At 43.8% G+C, this 19175-nt stretch overlaps 1 protein-coding gene across 2 annotated transcripts; it reads right to left on the bottom strand.

The window, feature by feature from the left end:
- Window positions 1-92: 92 nt before the first annotated feature.
- Window positions 93-15338, bottom strand: rorcb (RAR-related orphan receptor C b). 2 transcript variants are annotated; one of them, XM_027025065.3, is made up of 10 exons: window positions 14982-15338; window positions 11727-11812; window positions 11272-11413; window positions 9199-9669; window positions 8096-8217; window positions 6485-6617; window positions 5547-5654; window positions 5065-5175; window positions 4734-4846; window positions 93-3089 (listed from the first exon to the last, which is right to left on the bottom strand). In XM_027025065.3, the coding sequence occupies exons 1-10, from the start codon at window positions 14986-14988 to the stop codon at window positions 2928-2930; spliced, it is 1455 nt and encodes a 484-aa protein (XP_026880866.2). In that variant the 5' UTR covers window positions 14989-15338; the 3' UTR covers window positions 93-2927. The 2 variants fall into 2 exon arrangements, with proteins under 2 accessions (XP_026880866.2, XP_081579308.1); XM_081723182.1 differs by lacking the exons at window positions 11272-11413; window positions 11727-11812.
- Window positions 15339-19175: the final 3837 nt, after the last annotated feature.

The raw sequence follows: 19175 nt of genomic DNA, 5'->3' as shown, positions 1-19175 counted from the left end.
GAGAAAAGCAATCAGGGACAGCCTAGTCGTCTCCCCCAAACTACAGTCAACTTACTTGTGCTCCCTCACCAAAAATTATTTAACGCTTTAAATACAAAAAAAAACCTTTATTACATTCTTTGAAGCACAATTTTACAACACTGAAATGATCTGTCTGACCCAGTCATGAGGTTAACATCGTTATATGCATGTCCAAAGGAGTGAGGGGATCATTTTGGTATTTGTTTTGTGCTTAGGCTACATTTGTAAAAACAGATCATAAGCCAAACAAGACAAGTCAGTGGACACATTTCTAAATGGGAAAAGGCTACAGTCCAAACCTAGTTCATACAGAAACATCATACATCAAAGAATAAAACCTATCTTTAATCTTTATTTAATCTTTTATATAACTCGGTCTCAAAGACAATTTAACTTTAGAAGAGAAAAGGTTTTTTGACACTTTGTGACACATTCACAAAAATATATACTGCATATATATATAATATATACATACATACAAGACACAGTGATCTAGGATACGGGTCTCCTATTCGGTGCAGAGTGGTACACGTGTCTGTGTAGGCGTGTGTGTGTGTGTATGGCTGGCTGCATGAGGATACTGGCAAGACAGAGACCAGCTATCTCCCTGAGTGACATGTTTAAATATGCTTATCTTTGTAAAAGGTAGATCAACAAAAAACAAAAACAAACACCACCACCAAAACTAACAAAGAACCTTATGAACCCACAATGAAGAGATAGTGAGATTATGCTCATACTGTATAGTTTAAATTTGTTTGGAAAAATAACTTTTGTAAATGATAAAATAGCTCATAGCAGTTGGTTTAACTAATATTACACACAGCAGAGCTTCTCAGCAGGTGGTTTAATCACCCTCTTAGCGCCAAGTTGAATTTCACAATAGATTCATGAACATTGTGGAATTGTCCATCAGTACAGATTCTAGTGGGTAAGTCTGAACATTACAGAGTGCAAGATAAACTGTCACATGTAGAAACATGTGTGTCTGAATTTTGCTGACAGCGAAGTTTGGCAGTAAAAACTATTCGAAGGCCTGACTCAGGGGAGTAGCTGAGAACTCTGTCCACCTTTTACCATGCTGAGGTGTACAAGCAGGAAGAGAAGCATAGGAGAGGAAGTGTAGCCATGGTAACAGGTAAAAGAGGAACAACATTTTACAAAGTAATACAAGACCTGCAACCACCACCTGAATCATTTTCTATGGTGGCCTTAGTCTGACCCTCTGTGTGTGTGTGCGCGCACGCCCTCATAAAAGGTCCACTTTCACTCCATCTTTTTCTCATGGGATCTTTACATTTCAGACCATTTAATATAGCGCGGCTGTCTTTGATCAGACCGTCGGCCTCACACGCGCATGGCCTCAGCCGAGTCCACAAGGATGCTCTCCGTGCGGAAGCGATCAGGGATCCTAGAATAAGTCGCCGTCTGGCTGAGCATCATGGGTGGAACGCTCTCTGGAAGGCAGCGTGCAGCATCGGAAGGATCACACAGAACCGAAGGAGTTTGGAAAAAGGGCAATAGCCGAGTCCCAATTCCGACGCATGGAGGGTTTTCCAAGTCTGCCACGCCGTTGCAGTACCAGTTCATTGCTCTGGTCCAGTAATTCCTGATCCTGGCCATGATGTGGGAATTACAGAGTCTGGAGTGAAATTGGTAAAGTCCTGACTCAAGGCTAAGCTCTTCCTTTAAATCCCCAGTTTCCATTCTCTCTTTTGCATTCCTGTCTCTCCCTGTCTCCATCTCTCTCTCTCTCTCCCCCCCCCTCTTTACAATTACTTATTTACATTCCTTTTATATACAAAATATTCTTTAATAAATGTACATATAAATTAGAGGAACATAAATTTCTTTTTGAATAAGTGGCATTTACAAGGGCAAAGGATCATGGGACTGAGGTTACTCATTGCATTGAAAAACAAAAAAAGCAGCACCAAACACTTTCTGAAGATGTGCCTGAGCACATTGTCTTTCCACATGGAATTAGTGCTATGAAATCATCTTTTGCCAAACATCTTATTTCATTGGTATCTACTAAGCTGGTCGTTTTTCACAAAAACACTTCCAGATTACACGTTTCTTTTATTGCACGTTAGAAACCACACCGGCGCTCTTTTGATTTTGATCACTGGCCCCCAGAAGAGAATTTCGAAGGTGGCACTGAGCAGCACGATTGGTCCCTTTCCTACTGCTAAAAGGGGTGGCCACTGTGTGGCTTTGAGCGGATTGTCACGCGTTACCGCCGTGGGGCTCTCCTTAAAGCACCACAACAGAAGCAAAGTGCGGCGAGTATGCTGGGTCGCGCTGGCGCCCGGTCAGACATTCGAAAAGTGTGCGGATGGACGACAAAGGGAACACTCTGCCTCAGCTCCTCCCCGGCCACTGCACTGGCAGCTCGAACAGAGCAAAGCTCCCCGAGGCCGGTACCGAGAACATCGGCCCCGCCTCTGCGGGCGTGCTTAGCCTGGTGTAATAGATGGTTTGTTAATTGCCGAAGACAAGCTAATCGCCACCCTTGCAAAAAAGCACCTCCCCACTGCACACTCCTAGAGATGTTTAACGAGGGCATGTCCAGCGTGTGCCGTTTGTGGTGCTGTGGCGCAGGTTTCACGCAGGGAGGTGTTTGCTGGCTTGTGTAGTGGCGACTGTTTCTACACACGAATTACTGAGGCTGGGCTATGTGGTGGATTGTCTCTGGGATGCTGGTCAGTTGAGGTGTTTACAGATTCTTTTTTTTTTTTTTTAATATATAATTTATATATATATATAGCATTACACAATGGACTCCTTTTTCATCTGTTCTGCATTTCTCACTCTCTTTCACATTATGCACCCCCCCCCCCCCATCTGCAACACATCATCTGGTTCTCGCTCTCAGACCTCCGCCTTTGTCTTGCTCTCCCTGTCTAACTCTCAGTGGAATCAGGGAAGGTGATCTCACTTCCGAACACTTCCCTGTAGAGAGGTGGGAAACTGAGCGCTGTGTCAGGGTGGACCAGGCGAAAAAACTCCAGTTTGTCGATGTGGAGGTTACATATCGACTTCATCTGTGGCAGCTTCGACAACATCTGCAGAGAGAGAGTCACAATTAATTTTTTGACGAATTAAAACGCAAGTACCTAAGTGGGGTTCCTAGAGGGCGGCATTTTGTAAATGGGTCCGTTTTCAGTTCCATTAAAGCAGTCCCACAGGGTTATTTTTTTCCAGCAGGGGACGCTACTGAGCAACAGTAGTACAGGGGCAAAAGGATTCACGGGAGGTTTGGGTCAGGACCACAGGCCATTCTCTGTGCAGTACATGATGAAGTGCCTTATAATGTAATGTATCATTTATCATCAAGTACAGTAATTCCCCCAATTATATTTCCCTGGATGTAGAAAGGAACAGAAAAACTGCAAAAGCAGTCATTGGAGAAGTCACTTTGTAGAATATTTTCATTATCAAGTAAACTGCATTTGTAAAACCATTCTTTCAAATGTAGCATTTTGCTATTCGAAAAATGCATTACTGCTAATGCATTACTGCTAAACTACTGCAACTAAACATGCATGCATTACTGTGTTGCTCTAGTCTCTGAATGTTAGGTGAAGCTACATACATCTTTGGTAATACATTCTCCTACGTCCATCACATCCTAAGATATTATCGTTGTCAGCGTGTAACAATTGTACCTGTGTGTTGCATCAAGTTGATTCAAACACGTACTGTCAAGTCATCTGGCCTTACATGTCATGTTACTCTGTCATACATGTTTCTCCACCCTGATGTGCCTTAACACGGATGTGGAAATGGCGTGTGCAGTCATCTGATCATCAAAGGCTGCTGGCTTTACGCTTTTCCACAGCTGGACAGTGAATTCGTGCCAGATCACTAATTAGAAATTATAAGTGTGTCCAGACAGCAGGTTTTCTGTTCCTTTCGAAGTATAGGAGAATGTGCTGGCAATATTGCCCTGTCCATTACCAGCCATATGCTACAAACGCAGTCGCTCGAAAGGAGGTTTTTTTTTTTTTACCACGTCGCTTCGAATCAATAGCACACCGTGTCCTGCGGCTCGGGACTTAAACTGGATAGCAGACATGTTTTTGATGCACTGCTGCAGAAAGAAAGGCTAGTCTCAATGTAGAAAAACGAGTTCACACAAATGCAAATCCTGTGGTCACATTATTGTCTGTCTGTCACTGTAAGCAGTGCCTGGGGAGAGGGTGTGTGTTTCTGCGGTTTAGCTATTTAAACCAGAATACCGATATCTTATCAGCAGCCAATATGGCACTGTAAACGTTGCGTCTACATGCAGTAATGCCTTACTTCTTAGGTTCCAGTATGGAATTTGGGGCCTTAAAAAGCTTCAAGAACCCCTGCTATATAATACACAAGGCTTCAAAACATCCTAGTAAGCTGAATAAAGCTTGTCCGGGACAGGCTTGGACAAACATGTCCCAATCCAGCCCAGAGACAGGTGTGTGCCAACGTCTCAACCTGTACAGCTGGAGCGAATCTGCCTGATCAGATGAGGTTCTGCCAACAAGTGCTCCTGATGAACTCATTGCTGATTGATCATCTAACCTTCAGTACTTCCAGGTGATTTAACCATCCGGTTCTTTATTCTTTAGAACCTTGTTATTTTGCTGCCTGATAAAGTTATATAAAAGGTCTTTAATGAAATGAAGGAGCGACGAAGCATCAGGAGAGAGGGAGCTGTTCTGCCTCACCTTGCCCAATTTCTCTGGATTGGCACCTCCCATGTGCAGGCTGTGCTGCAGGGCCAGATAAACCCTCTCCTGTAGCTTCTGCACCTGCTGGTTCTCCATTAACCATGGGCGATCTGAGATAGCGAGAGAGAGAGAGACCAGGAGTGTGTGTGTGTGAGCACCATAGAGAGAAAGCAGGTGAAGTGGAGGGATGTCAACAGCATTCAAATCTGGTAGGGTGTGTCTTAGGAATGTGTTGTATGATCATTCAGTAATCGGTATAAATGTTATTTGACTTGTGTTTGTGTATATTGTTGTGTGTAGATAAATCTGAATGTGTGTGTTGTCTTACCAGGTGACAGCAGGATAGCAGCAGTGAACAAGGCCATCTCTTCCTCGCTCAGCTGCAGGCGACACAGACTCTTGGCCAGCTCAAAGACAGCATTCACCAGGTCATCACAACCTACACACACACACACACACACACACAAACAAACAATGTTCCAACTGCAGTGCAATTATTTCTTCGAAGGATATTTACATTGTTCTTGGAATTTTATTTTTTTAATTTTTTTTTTTAAAGCTGGCAAACTCTGTGCTGCACATGCCAAATAAAATAAACAAATAAAACAACCACCACCACAAAACCTGACTTCATCCCCATCAGAATTTATCATCCATCATGTTATGGATCTTAAATCCAGGACACAAGCATTTATCCTGGACAGTAATGTCCCAGTCTGGTGCGTGGGGTGTAGGGGTGGGCTGCGGCAGCATATTGGTGTAAGGAAATTGTCCAGGAAGTGTGTGTGTCGGGATGGGAGAGAGACTCACCCAGCGCCTTGAAGAACTGAGGGCTGGCGAACTTGCCATCGAAGAGCATGGTGTGGTTGGTGGCATTGTACGCACGGCACATGCGGATGAGCAAGACCTCCAGGCAGCCTGGAGGGGGGGGAGAGAGAGAGAGAGAGAGAGAGAGAGAGAGAGAGAGAGAGAGAGAGAGAGAGAGAGAGAGAGAGAGAGAGAGAGAGAGAGAGAGAGAGAGAGAGAGAGAGAGAGAGAGAGAGAGAGAGAGAGGGGGAGGACACTCCACCATGCAAAAAATGTGGCACATTTTTTTTTTTTTTTTAAAGGTACAGATAAGGAGAATAGATTGAATGCCAGCATTGTAAATGTATAATTTAATGATTAAATATGGGGATGGGGGGGGGGGATTTTATATATATATTAAAAAAATAGAAAATGGGGATTTTTGAAAAGTTGATAGTATAGAGAACAGAAAACAAAAAAAAAAAACGAGAGAAGTTGGAAACAAAAAGACAAGACAAGAAAATGGTTAGCAAATACAGCATCAAGGTTCTCAGTAATGCCAAAGAAATGACAGATCCCTGTTTGTGTTGTGTGCCTAAACCACTGTAATATTTGTTTTTGAAAAGCACATCTTTTGATAATCCGTTTCATCTCAGTCGAAGATAAAAGAAATGAACTAAACTGCAGGAAAGCTTTTTTTAATGAGGTCTTCCCAAAATGTTTGCATTTCTGTGTCACTCAACATTTTAAAAGACTGCTGAATTCCTTCTGCACATTTCAGTCCTGTGTCAAAAGTACAAGGTCATTAAAGCTAACAAAACATCTATTAAAACTAAGAACGCGTACCACCAATCCATAATCTGACAGCAGTGCACACAGACAGCAGTAATCTGGGGTTTGAGATCTGCTGCGTGTAATCCATAATCTGTAGGCGTGCCGGCGTTCAGGAGCGTGGTGCTGACCTGCTTTGAGGAGGATGATCTGGTCGTTCTGGCACAGGTCCAGGAAGCCGGTGAGCCGCTTGGCAAACTCCACCACGTGCTGGATGGCTGTGGAGATGTGCAGGGCGAACTGCTGCCACATCCACTCGGTGGCCTGGACACAGCGGTCAGCGCGTTAATCGGCCAATCGACGCGGCGCTCCAGCACGGGCACGCTCCAGAGATCAAGCACGGGTGCGTGTCAGCGAGTTAGCTAATCAACTGGTCAATATTGGGTCAGTCAGGCACATGACGCATGTCCACCATGCCAGATCAATAAAACCAATCAATTGGTGGACAATCAGCACATAAAAACAGACTAAGCATCTAAAACTTTATCATCTTCATAAGATCTGCGAACCCATTAATGGTCACATTTTTACATTTGGCGTCCAAATCTTCCCACAAGGGCGGGTGATATTTAGACTGAATTTTCTTGTTAAAATATAGTGATAAACAATAGTATTGCTTTTAAACTGCAGGAAAATTGTGCTGATATAATGTTTTTGATGGAAGATTTTGAATAAAGTCAATCATTGTACTGCATGTTTCACTGATTAGCTTATACTTTCCAAATTTAGAAACAACACAACTGATCTCTCTGCATAGTAAAAGGTGTGTAAACAATATTTCAACTTCTCCTCAGACTTGTCCTACCTGTGTTTATCACATAGGACGTTTGAAATTTGAACTGCTGGAGCCTATTGGCCTGGTATCAATTTACCGTTTTAAATGAATACCGTTTATATTTTATATCAGTCCTGTTTTAAAGCTCTTTCAAAACTGAGAAGTTATTACAAGGGGCATGCCATGTCATGGCTATAGAATGCGGTAAGCATTTTTTCCCCATTCACAATGCAACAAATTTCCATGCTTTACAAGCTAGAGATTTTTATTACACCAGGTCGTGATTTTTTTTTTATATATATAAGATTATATAGCCATATTGCCTAGGCCTTGTATCCACAAATAAACTCAACACATCCCACCATCCATTCATCCATCCATAATTAAATTATATACTGAGAACAAAAAACACCCCCCACCACATGACACTCAATTCCAAGAAAAATATTTTATTTACTAAAGAGAATCAGAGGAAAACCCTTATATTTTGCTAATGCGGTCACAGGACCTGGGGCAAGACCACGGTTTGTGTATCAAAGGCTGTTTTGTTTGTGGCAGCAGAAATACTTCCTGGCTTTTTGGTGCAATTTCATCACATCCAAAACAATTTTCTGAGCCCTTTACTAATGAAATGTGTTAAATTTCCAAGCTAACATTCTTGACTCTGTCCAAGATTACCGACTACTGCGGTTAACAGCCAAACAAAACTACACCCAGAAAAGCAGGTGGATTTATTTCTTGAGTATAAACCAATACTAACAACAACAACGTGTACCACCTTCCCCAGGGTATTTTGGCTCTCATGTCTAGGACAAATCATGACATCAAGATGTCATAATACTGTTATATAGCATTAAAACTTTAGCATCCTTAAATCAGCTAACTAGCCAGAGAAGGTGCCAGGGTTCTGGTTACAGATGCATGCGGTATACTGCCGGGTCACTGGCCAGCCGTGTGCTGTGTTTACCTTGAGCTGGAAGGAGCGGGTCTCTTCAGGTGTGTACACGTTCCAAGTTAGGCGTTTCAACTCCTCCATGCTGTACTGACACGTGTCCAGATGGGATTTGACTACATTGTGCGTGATCCGCTCTGGACACATGCGCGCACACACACACGCACACACACACACACAGGTTCAGTTTACATTATGTTCTTAGTGTGCCAGCTGTCACCGAGCTGGGCTGTCATCTGGATGCATTCGGAGTTTGACACCACTGTATCTGAAAAACGTCTATGTGCACTCCGGTTAAACCAAGTTCTTCGTAAGAAGTTTAAAGTCCCTGTGTGTTAACTAAACACAGTCATGTTCCTCCTTTAAGAAACAATTCAATCTGACAAAGATGCAGGTTGATTTTTATTGTCCATCATCACCTTATTAGGCTGTTAGTTTTATATTAATCCAACAACTCCTAAAGTAGTGTCATTAAAGACAGGGTTGTAATGGTTTGCCACATGACTGGGAAAGTGTAGCGTCTGTGCAGTAAAACTAGTTTACCCAAGCATGGATTGTGTGGTGAATGATGCCTTTGTCTGCAAGTATAAACAGAGCTGTAGGCCAGGGCGGGTTTTGTTTTCTAAAATCATGTACTGGTATCCTACCAACATATGAAATCTCAACTTTTGTGGGTTTAATTATTTATGAGTTGGTCATTAATAATTAAAGAGATAATTAAATACAGCCTACTGCAGAAAATCGCACAGGAAAATGTAATGTGGGGACACCACATTACACCACATTCAATGTAGTCAACAGTATTAAGACTTAAAAGTTGGTGGAGAGGCCTAGAGATAATTGTGCTTTTTTTGGCTCTTAACCCCTGTGAATGTAGAGTACTGAATGTAGAGTACTGAATGTATAGTACTGAATGTAGCGCATGAGGGCTGACAAAATAAACATGAAAGCCGCAAGATATCTAACTTGACGACCACAATCAATGTTTCAAGAATGAATATTATATTAATTCACAGGGGAATATGCCAGTCAATAATCCAATCACCATCAATCTCAGCACGAGTTGCATGTTCCATTCACCAGGAACAGGAACCGTTGTGGTTTTCCAGAAGACTCACCTATATCCAGCAGGGCACAGTCATCTGACAGCGCCCCCAGCAGGGCATGCGTGAGGATGCTGGGCTCAGGCAGCAGTTCGTAGTTGTGCCTCACCCTGCCTGCCTCCAATCCGTCCACAACACTGGGCTCTGGCGAGCTCTGATTGGACGAGCCGCTGCTTCCCGCGCTGCTGGCCCCGCCTCCGGACCCGTCATCCAGCAGCTCCAGGGCGCAGTATTCACGCGCCTCGCCCGGAGTGAGCGGAAGGTCGAAGAGCAGGCCGTCGGGCAGCGTGGCGATGTCGTCCAGGTCACCGAGGGCAGCGCTGGATCCTTCACTGCTGTAGGCGCCGCCGTTGCCACCGGCATCGGCCGCCTCGTCGCCGTGGTGACCCAGCCCACCCAGGCAGTTCTGAGACAGTTGCTGGTGACGCTGCACCTCCGCATACAGGCTGTCACGCTGTTTCTTAGACATGCGGCCAAACTTCACCGCTGCGGCCATGTGGGGGGAGAGAGAGAGAGTGTGAGTGTATTCACATTGGGACTAACAGCAAATCAAGACAGGATCAGAAGCCCACATAATCCTGCGAAGAAACCCTGATCTGCTCCTCTACAATCCCAGTCTAATCTCATGTAAGCTTCACTCAACTTCTAATGGTGTTCCTAGTTCCCACTAGGAAGCCATCCGCATATTCAAAAGCAGACCATTCAGAACATTCTCCATCACGACTGCAAAAAAGTTTTGTTTTGTTTTTTAAATCCAACAGACCATAGCCTGTGTATATGTAATGTGTACTGGTGCCTTATTTTAAAATTTTAATATTGCATGCATAGTGAAATGACGCGTTTCAATTTTTAGGATTTCTATGTGTGTTGTTTTTTTTTTTTTTTTTAAAGTTGTGCTGACACTATAAAACTAATTCTATACTACACTGGACTGGCTCAAAAAAAAACAAAAACAAAAAAACCCCGCTAATTTTACTTAAATATTAGGGTTGCAAAGAATCAAGTTCTTGTGCAAAGAAGTGATTTTAAAGAATAGTGCAAGAAAGGTACAAATACTAAAAAATTACCTGCTTTATAGAAGCAGGTAGAAAAAAGAAAAGACTTCTGTTTTTTGTACACCATATTCCTATATAACTATTGTCCATTTTTCCAATAATGGACTAAAATCTTTATACAGTGTGTTTACATTGAAAGGGCAAGTGTAAACAAGCTGTCTTGACTGGGTGACGATCTGATCACCTTGTCAAATTACAGTGATCGGATGTTATTGCCAAGTGTAAACCAACTGTAAATCAAGTTAACTGAACCAGATGATTTAACCATCTAATTTCACTGCTGTTGGCTGGCCTGTAAACATTTTGGCTAACATACAGAGTCAGGGTTATGAGGCTTAATAACAAGTGTAGAACCACCAAGGTTATGATACACATGTCTGGGCATGTCATGTACTTTGCACTGTAATGAAATCCTGTGACAGTTCATTACAAACACGAGCACAAACACGGAGCTTATGAGTGATTTCAGAACTCTTTAAATCTTACCTTAATGGAACAAGTAAAACATCTTCTACCCCAAATGAGCCTCAACTTTCTCTGGTCTAGTTAAACCTTCAGTATTTAGCAGTCTGTCTACATCAGTGTTCCCCATTCCTGATCCAGAAGCAGCCCAACACCAGGCTTAAGCTTAGTTTCTCGGACCACTCCGTGTTTCCGCCCCCCCCCCCCCATGAGATCCATCGATTAAGAACACCGAGTACCTGGCGCACGTGTTGAGAACTGGACTACAGCAAAACCGTGGCCCGTCCTAGTGTCCCTGAGGACTGGGCTTGGAAATGCTGTCCTGACAATAACGATAAACTCACGCGAGGCTTGTGGGATGGTCGGTGTGTCAAGTTGGGCGCATCGGGAGCCGAGGAAGGCTAAAAGCGTGGTGCTGCAGAACCCGACGGAGCGCGCGAACCCCGACGCGGCGTTCCTTTCCTAAGCTGTCTGGTCTCCGTGCGCGGTAGTCCAGTTCAGCCCGAGCGTGCCGTGTGCTCCGCGCGCGTGCGTTTTCCGCGTGATGTCTGCAGCACGAGCGCCAACTCACCATCCCGGCTCATGCCCAGCGCCAGGCACTTCTGCAGACGGCAGTGCTGGCAGCGGTTGCGATTGGTGCGGTCGATCAAACAGTTCCTCTGCCGGGAGCACGAATACGTGGCGTTGTTCTGTTGGCTGCGTCGAAAAAAGCCCTACAAAGCAGATGTCGACAGGAACGTTATTTTACTTCTGGTTTAAGAACAGCCATAGCCAAACTGGTGTTGATAGTAATTCAGGAAACTGATGCATCCACTGGTCTCAAACCAGATGAAAGAACGTGATTACAAAATAAATGCATATCATACAAAGCAAATATGTATTAAGACTTCCCCCCCCCCCCCCATAGTGTTATCTAATGCTTTGACTTGATTATTCTGTAGAGTATAGGCTATTCTTCTATAAATTATGTTGTATGCACTGTTGAAAATCCCATTTTGAGGAGGACAAGATGGAAACAATTTTTACCTTGCAGCCTTCACAGGTGATGACCCCATAATGTATCCCAGAGGACTTGTCCCCACAGATTTTACATGGAATCACCTCTATTTGAGCTGTCGCAAGAGAGAGCCATAAAGCAACATTACAGTCCTGCGTCTGAAAAGAATAACAAGCCACACAGTAATGCTCTGCTTTGTTGCTTCCACAACAGTGCATGTGGTTCTGAAAGGTGCAATTTGATGGCTCCTCGATAATGGACTCTGAAATGGCACGAAGCACACATTTGTCCTACTCGTTTCATAGCGAGCCATTATGACTAACGGATCTCTTCCGAAGCACAATGGTGAAAAGATGAAAGGGGTGAAGAGATGAAACAGGAACCTGTCATGTGTCTTTTCTCACGGAAAATAACACTGAGAGTGTTACAGACCAACAGTTACGGAGATTCGGCAAAAGGCTTAAAAGATGATGTTCATTCGAACTAAACAAAATGCCGCAGCGGAAATGCAGAGAAGCGCTGGAGTAACACTAAATCACGCATTCACTGAAAAACTTAACTTTCAATAACAGAGTGGTGCAAATCGCCGACTCGACAATAGCTCATCAACAGACCGCCTTTTGGGATGGAGCCCCACTGAGACGCGGTTATGAGCAGAGTAAGCGAGCAGCCTGTTATGAAATTCCCTTTGACGGAGGAGCCCAATTACGCATATGTGCAGAAATGCGTGAGAAAATGAACATAATGTGCTCCAGACAAAATAAACTGTTCCCTTCCTACCACTACTAACTAAAGAACTGCAACATCCCTTAAACTCCTCACAGTAAGGAGAGGGTTTATAATGACCCTAAACACCCGGGAAGAAAAAGCATTCGCCACAAGGGTGAGAACTATTTGCATTTTCAACCACATTCTTAACACTTTGATTTGGCTTGCTAGGACATGATAAAAAAAAAAACCCACTCAAAAATCCATGTTCAGATCTAAACACATAGCAGATATTCAGATGGGCCTTCAATATGTTTAGCTATTTATGAGTCACAGGCCAATTAATTGGCACAGCATTAGCAGTTTGAAAACTACATGAAATGGGCGTTTTGAGTAACCTGATTGCTAATGCATTATAATAATTATGCAGTAGGATCAAGGGCTACTTTAGACTGCATTTAATTTTTCAAACTCTGTCCTCCATTTTGTATTCCCTCTGACTTATTCGACAGCTGAAAGCGATGACCAAGATACTGTATACCGTGGCATGCAATGGAAAAATCTGTAAACCAATGAAGGCCACTCCCTCCTGCTGCTTCGGAGTTATATAACCTCCGTCTGCTAGCGTTCCACAACGCGGTCATGTTGCCAAGCTCAGTCTAATAATGCAGCGGCCCTGCCCACTTTCGGCTTCCCCATTCCCACTGGCTGAGGCACAAAAAGACATCGCCTGTGATTGGCTAAGAAAACTGTCACTCAGCTGAATTTGACTGCGGGCCCATGTGCACTCACTGTCCTACTGACACACTTTCCTATTAAAAGGGGGCGGGGCGAGGGGGCATCCTTAGCGCACATAATTTAAATGGCCTTTGCTTTTCATTCCGTTAAGGTGGAATTGCAAATAATTTTTAGACGACACGGTAGACATAATTAACGCTTTAAAGGCAAAAGTTCTAGGATACGCAACTTTATTAAACGTAGATGACATTTAATTTCTTCTGATCACAAGAAGGATATCAGATCGCCTTTTGGCACTCTTGGAGTCATATGATTAGGCCCTATAACTTATTTATACTAGACTGGGTCAGGTTATGTCTATTTTTGCCCTCGCGCTTTGGAGCTGAACACACAGCAAACCAGTAAGACGCTATATAGTCTATACGCACCAGAGTAACCCAAAACGTAATACCTGTACGTGGCCGAAGTGAAAATGGCAGATACCAAACGTAAAACCTTCACCTCAACAATAGTGTGCCAATCTTTTGGTACCATATCGTTCGTATCAGTTACTTTCTTTGCAAGCGAAAAACAAAATACAGGGCACTGATGACAAATGCGGGAATAGGGTTAGGGTACGTGAATTAGTACTACCAAATTAGAACCTAAATAATATAGCAATAAATATTTCATCAAAACTCATAAATTATGCCTGTTAATGATAAACGGTTTCTAAAATAGGACCTCGAGTTGGAATCTGTTCCATGAGGATTCTAAATTACATATGTACTGCCCGGTATCTTTACATTAGACTGTAAAGAGCGCAAATTTAAAAACTATGAAAATACAACGACTAAAAAAAAACAAAAACAAAAAACCTGCGACAGCGTTAGTGTGTTATTTCTCTCGGTCTGCGCGAGCTGACCGTGTCAACGATCCCTGGACTCGCTCGTGTGATTGCTCGTCCCCGCCTCCACGGCGCTGGAACCGCGTGGGTCCGCACGGCTCCGTTTAAGCCCCGCCCATCGTCCGCTCCTCCGGGCTCCCCCCACCACCGGCCCGTTTCCTCGCACTCCGCACTGCCGTGTAATGCTGGCTGACATAACTAGGTTAGTGGAACAACCAGCTCCGCGGCCGCTCACGCACACGACCACGCGGGGCTTCGCAAACAGCAACACGCAGGCGACACGCGGCAGCGCGCCCCCTACACGGGACCACCCGAATGTAGCTTTACCTCCGCACTGGGAAGCAAGAAAGGCCGGCTACATAAAGGATAACAAATAAGAAAAATGATGTTTTTCTTTGTAGTAAAGTCTACGAAATGAAGACGTCTCTCTATTCACACATTTATCACAAACAGACTATTCGCAGGTGCCCCCGTTGTCAAATTCGGACCGAGTTTTTCCACAATGTTGTGGAGTCTGCATATCGTATCACCAGTCTACATATCAATCCGTGGTTTCTTCACATTTCACACAATTTTGTTGACTTTGTACACTGTATATAAAGTAACGTCGCAAATATAATTTCGAAAAAACAACCCTCGCCAACACGCAGAAACAGCAACGCAAGAGTCAAACTTCCCAGCGCAGTGAAAGCTGGAATGTAATGGGACGGCTGTCGTTAAGCCCTTCGAAAGGAAGTATCAACAACCCATGTTACGCACTTCCAAAACGCAAGCGTTTCAAAACCTCGCGACAGCGATGCATGTGCGAAACACGTGAGCGAAGAAAATACGTATACAAACGCAAGCAAATAAATAAATAAATGCATTTGCGAAATGTCAGTATATGCAACATCACGAGTGATATAATGTATTTGAATGTTATGTAAGACAACTGGAGCATCAACAAATTTACCTCGCATGCTGACAGTTTTCGCTGGGTTTCAGACGTCCTCAAGGTGTCGGGGGGGGGGGGGAAAAAGCCAAGTTGGCCAGCTGGCTAGGTACCCAACGTAAGACAGCTAGCGAAATGTAATCTTTGTGCTCCGAAGTGGAGCATTATCGGAAAGAAATCGAAAGAAATCTTAAAAAGTTGTCGCACTTCCTTAGGCGTCTGTTCAGCTCGGTGCTCGCAACATGCCTTTCAGCGAACTAGTGGTTTACTGCGCGAGCGTGTGTCAAACGTTAAAGTCGCGGGTCCGTGCGCAGGCTCCTCCTTGCTCGCGAGGACTCTCCCTGTCGTCGCGCCTTCCTCTCAGTCTATCCTGCTAACCTACTTTCCGACGCGTGGATTCTCACATGATCTCCCTTCACCAAGCCCTCACGGGGACGCGCAGCCCGTAGCCTCTTTTAAGGTGGAACTGTCAAGTCAGCGTTAGTTACCCTCCTACATACAGTAGGTAAACAAACAAACAAACCCCCCCACAACTCATTGCATGCAAATTAAAAGAGTTGCTTCGACAAGAGCATTTTACTTATCACTGAATATGTTATATCATGGCTGTGTTGAGATTCAACTATGCATCATGCTCCGTTATAGCGGTTTTTAACTGTAGTCCTGGCCCACTGCCCTGCTAAGTTCTTCCCACTCTAACACACCTGACTGATGTAGGGTTGAGTATGATCAGGTGTGTTGGGACAGGATACACCTGAAACTGTGAATGAGTGTCACACTGTATGAGTAACAATATGAGTAATTATAGTATTTTATTTTTCAACCTGTCACTCATGCATGGGAAGACAACTCTAAACTTGTTATTAACACTAACATGACTGAAATTTCTTGGTTCTGAGGACATGACCCATCCCTCTTGCCAACCATCCGAAGAAAATAAGCCAACTTTTGTTATGTAAATGCATGACAGAGAGGCATTGATGCGGCAGCTTCTATAAGATAAAACTGTGAATTAATAAGCAAGCCCTTCGGAAATAAACAAGATGAATTTTTTTTCCCTGGAAAAATCTTGCAGTGAGAGACCTGCTCTTTCCTGTTCCATAAAATGAAACGAACCAGTTCAACATCTCAAAAAGGTTCTAATTTGTGCATTGAAAATATAACCGTATAGATATATGCTTCTGTCTGTGAATGCATGAGAGAGAGAGAGAGAGAGAGAGAGAGAGAGAGAGAGAGAGAGAGAGAGTGTGCTTATTTACATATTTTTAGGACAAATACATCCTGACTATAAATCAAAACAAGACAAAATCAGAGGTAACTAGGACCACCTCAACTTTACTGATAAGGTAAAGGTAAATATTTTAAAAGGGCAAACAAATGACTTTTTAATTGCTCAGGTGAAGGCTAGGGGTAGATTTAATTTTGTTTTGATTACATATAGGTTGCTACATATAAAACATGTGACACATATAAGCCCACATCCTGACAAAATAATACAGATGTGTGTGTGTGTGTGGGTGTATGTGCGATTATTATACAAATACAAAATGGCTGTTATGACAAGGAAACAGCAGTGAATGCATCTGGGAAGGCTTGATGATGCAATTCTCTGGCAAGGGTCTGTTATGAAACAGGGAAAAGGAAGATTACAGTAAGTAGGTCAGTGGAGCAGCACCGGAGTACACAGAACGGTTCTCTCTGCGTGTGTGTTTTCTCTCTCTCTATGGCGTACACAGTGCCTCTCTTTCTTTGTAACCCCCCCGCGCAGCCTGTGCTGTTTCTTTCACCTCTTATTTGTCTATGCCTTCACTCCATCTATCTTCACTCCACCTCCATCTAGGACAAACTCTTTTCATGTTCTAGCCTCTTTCTCTTTACACACAGCATCTTTAGCAGTCTGCTTTTCCCAAGAGTGCCCCTCACCAGCCCCTCCTCACCCCAACCGCCACTGCTGAGTCACAGTCCGCCAGTGGCAACCCCCCCCCCCCCCCCCCCCAAATGATTTAAGGCATTTTTGGCTTAAAACAACTGTGTCTTCATGTCCTGTGTGGAGCTGGTTCGCAACTCTTACTCAAAGGCATTTACTAAACATTATATTTTTTCGCGCTATCTCTTTATGACTAATTTCTTTCTTCTTCACACTTCCTCTTTTCCTGCTTTGCCTTCTATGCTCACAACCGCACTCAGTTACTAATAGCAACAGCCGTGACACTCTGACCCTGGCCCTTACATAACGGCATTGTTATGGGGTTGGGAGGGAGAACGGGTGGGGTTAGGAACAAGCGAACATCACAGAGATTCTCTTAATGCTCCGGGCAAACTGCTCCGAGTGCGCTGTGCAGCCAATGGTACTGCGCTAGCACCGTGCTGAAAGGGCCTTTGTGAGGCCACAAGGATACGAGAACTACGCGGGATCGGTCGGTTATGGAATGAGAGGCTCAGCGTTGGTGTGGACCCTTAAACAGGATTCTAATAAAATAAGTTAAACGTTTAAAATGCAAAGAGCATTGCATGCTTTCCTGAAGAAAGAAGAGGATTATTAAACTGTGTTTTCTGTCCGTGTTTCCATCTTGGATGGCACCGATGAGTTGCTCAGACCCCTTCCCTTTGTACTCCATTACTTCACACATGTCACTGATCAGTGCATGAGTAACCATCTCTGGTCTTCCAGCACTTCTCACCACGGGTTTTTTACCCTAACCAGTGTTCTTTGCCTAACAGGTTTTGTCAATCCCTCTAGGGTACTTTAGTGATTCAAGGCAGAGTGCCTTTGGATTTACTGAACTTAAATTCACATTTAATCGAGCAATCAAAACACTTTTAATGTGACTGGTGACCCCAAATTTAATTGATCTATTAAAACACTCTTAATGTGACTGGCGGCCCATTCCCCCTCCAAGTTTTTAGAGTTCCAGAGGGATTATGGGTGAATCCTGCTCTCGTTCTCTCCATTAATCCCTCGCTTTTGCCCTCTTTGAAATGTGTTGTAAAATGACCTTCCTCTGGGCTGTTTAATCCGGCATCATAAGGGCTACGCAACTGGGTCAGTGTGTCAGAAGAACTGGGGAAGAGGAGAACAGAAGAACAAGAGTGCAGGAGAAGAGGAGAACACGAGTGCAGGAGAACAGGAGAACTTGAGTGCAGGAGAACAGGAGAACTTGAGTGCAGGAGAAGAGGAGAACTTGAGTGCAGGAGAAGAGGAGAACTTGAGTGCAGGAGAACAGGAGAACTTGAGTGCAGGAGAAGAGGAGAACTTGAGTGCAGGAGAACAGGAGAACTTGAGTGCAGGAGAAGAGGAGAACTTGAGTGCAGGAGAAGAGGAGAACTTGAGTGCAGGAGAACAGGAGAACTTGAGTGCAGGAGAACAGGAGAACTTGAGTGCAGGAGAACAGGAGAATGCTGCAAAACAACCTTCTGTCCTTTTCTTCCTTACACCTGAGCTGCTCTCCCCCATCTTTTCCCTTCTGTGTAGAGGTCATTCTATCTGACAACCACAGATGAAAATGCATTTAAGCCATTTTCTTTAACTGGAACCTCTGGTGGTGTTTTGAAGCACCTGGAGACTTTGGGGTTTTGGTGGTGATTTGTTTTGCCTGTTCTTTGCCAGGCGCTCTGCAATCAGTACATCATAATTCCATGAATGAGTCTAAGTGGACGTTCCGCAGCTAGCTGCAATGCGACGAGGCTCCGTTAAGCCCTTGAATCCAAAGATTGATGTGTGGTTCTAGAACGTTCACTGGGGGCACTGAGACTAATTGGTGACGGGCTATACATCACATGCCAAGGAACCCAGCCACAGTGATAGCTCTAAAAGAATATCTGCTGTGTTTGAAAACGTAACCTTTGCGTGTGTAGCGTTTGTCTGCTTCTCTTTGCACTCTAAAAGTGAAATGGTTCTATGCCAGAGCCTAGAAAATAATAAGGTCAATACCAAATACTCAGTACACCTCTAAAGAGTTCATTCTGCACTGGTGTCTCTTGAAAATTTAAGACAGTACCAGTAATTACACTCAAAAGTGTTACCATTGTATAGACTAATTATATAATTATACCACACAGCGAAGTAGAGCAGCGTCAGCAAGTAAATGATTTTGTTACCTCAGCATAAAATGTAAAACAGATGAAAATAATCATTTACTCATATCAAAATATTTTTAGTTTGTAACTGAAACAACTCCTTCGGTTCACTTTGTGAGTGTGCTGATTTTGTTCAGA

This window comes from Electrophorus electricus, chromosome 11 (genome assembly GCF_041902795.1).
Source record: "Electrophorus electricus isolate QZ-2024a chromosome 11, ASM4190279v1, whole genome shotgun sequence".
Taxonomy (NCBI): Eukaryota; Metazoa; Chordata; class Actinopteri; order Gymnotiformes; family Gymnotidae; genus Electrophorus; species Electrophorus electricus.
Note: the sequence above shows the minus strand (reverse complement) of the source record. Positions and strands in the feature narration are given on the sequence as shown.

Coding starts and splice junctions, on each gene's coding strand:
- rorcb (XM_027025065.3), bottom strand. Junction 11,414..11,726: donor TCACCTGTGAAGGCTGCAAG/GTAAAAATTGTT, acceptor TCTGCTTTGTAG/GGCTTTTTTCGACGCAGCCA. Junction 3,090..4,733: donor ATCCAGAGAAATTGGGCAAG/GTGAGGCAGAAC, acceptor CTCTCTCTGCAG/ATGTTGTCGAAGCTGCCACA.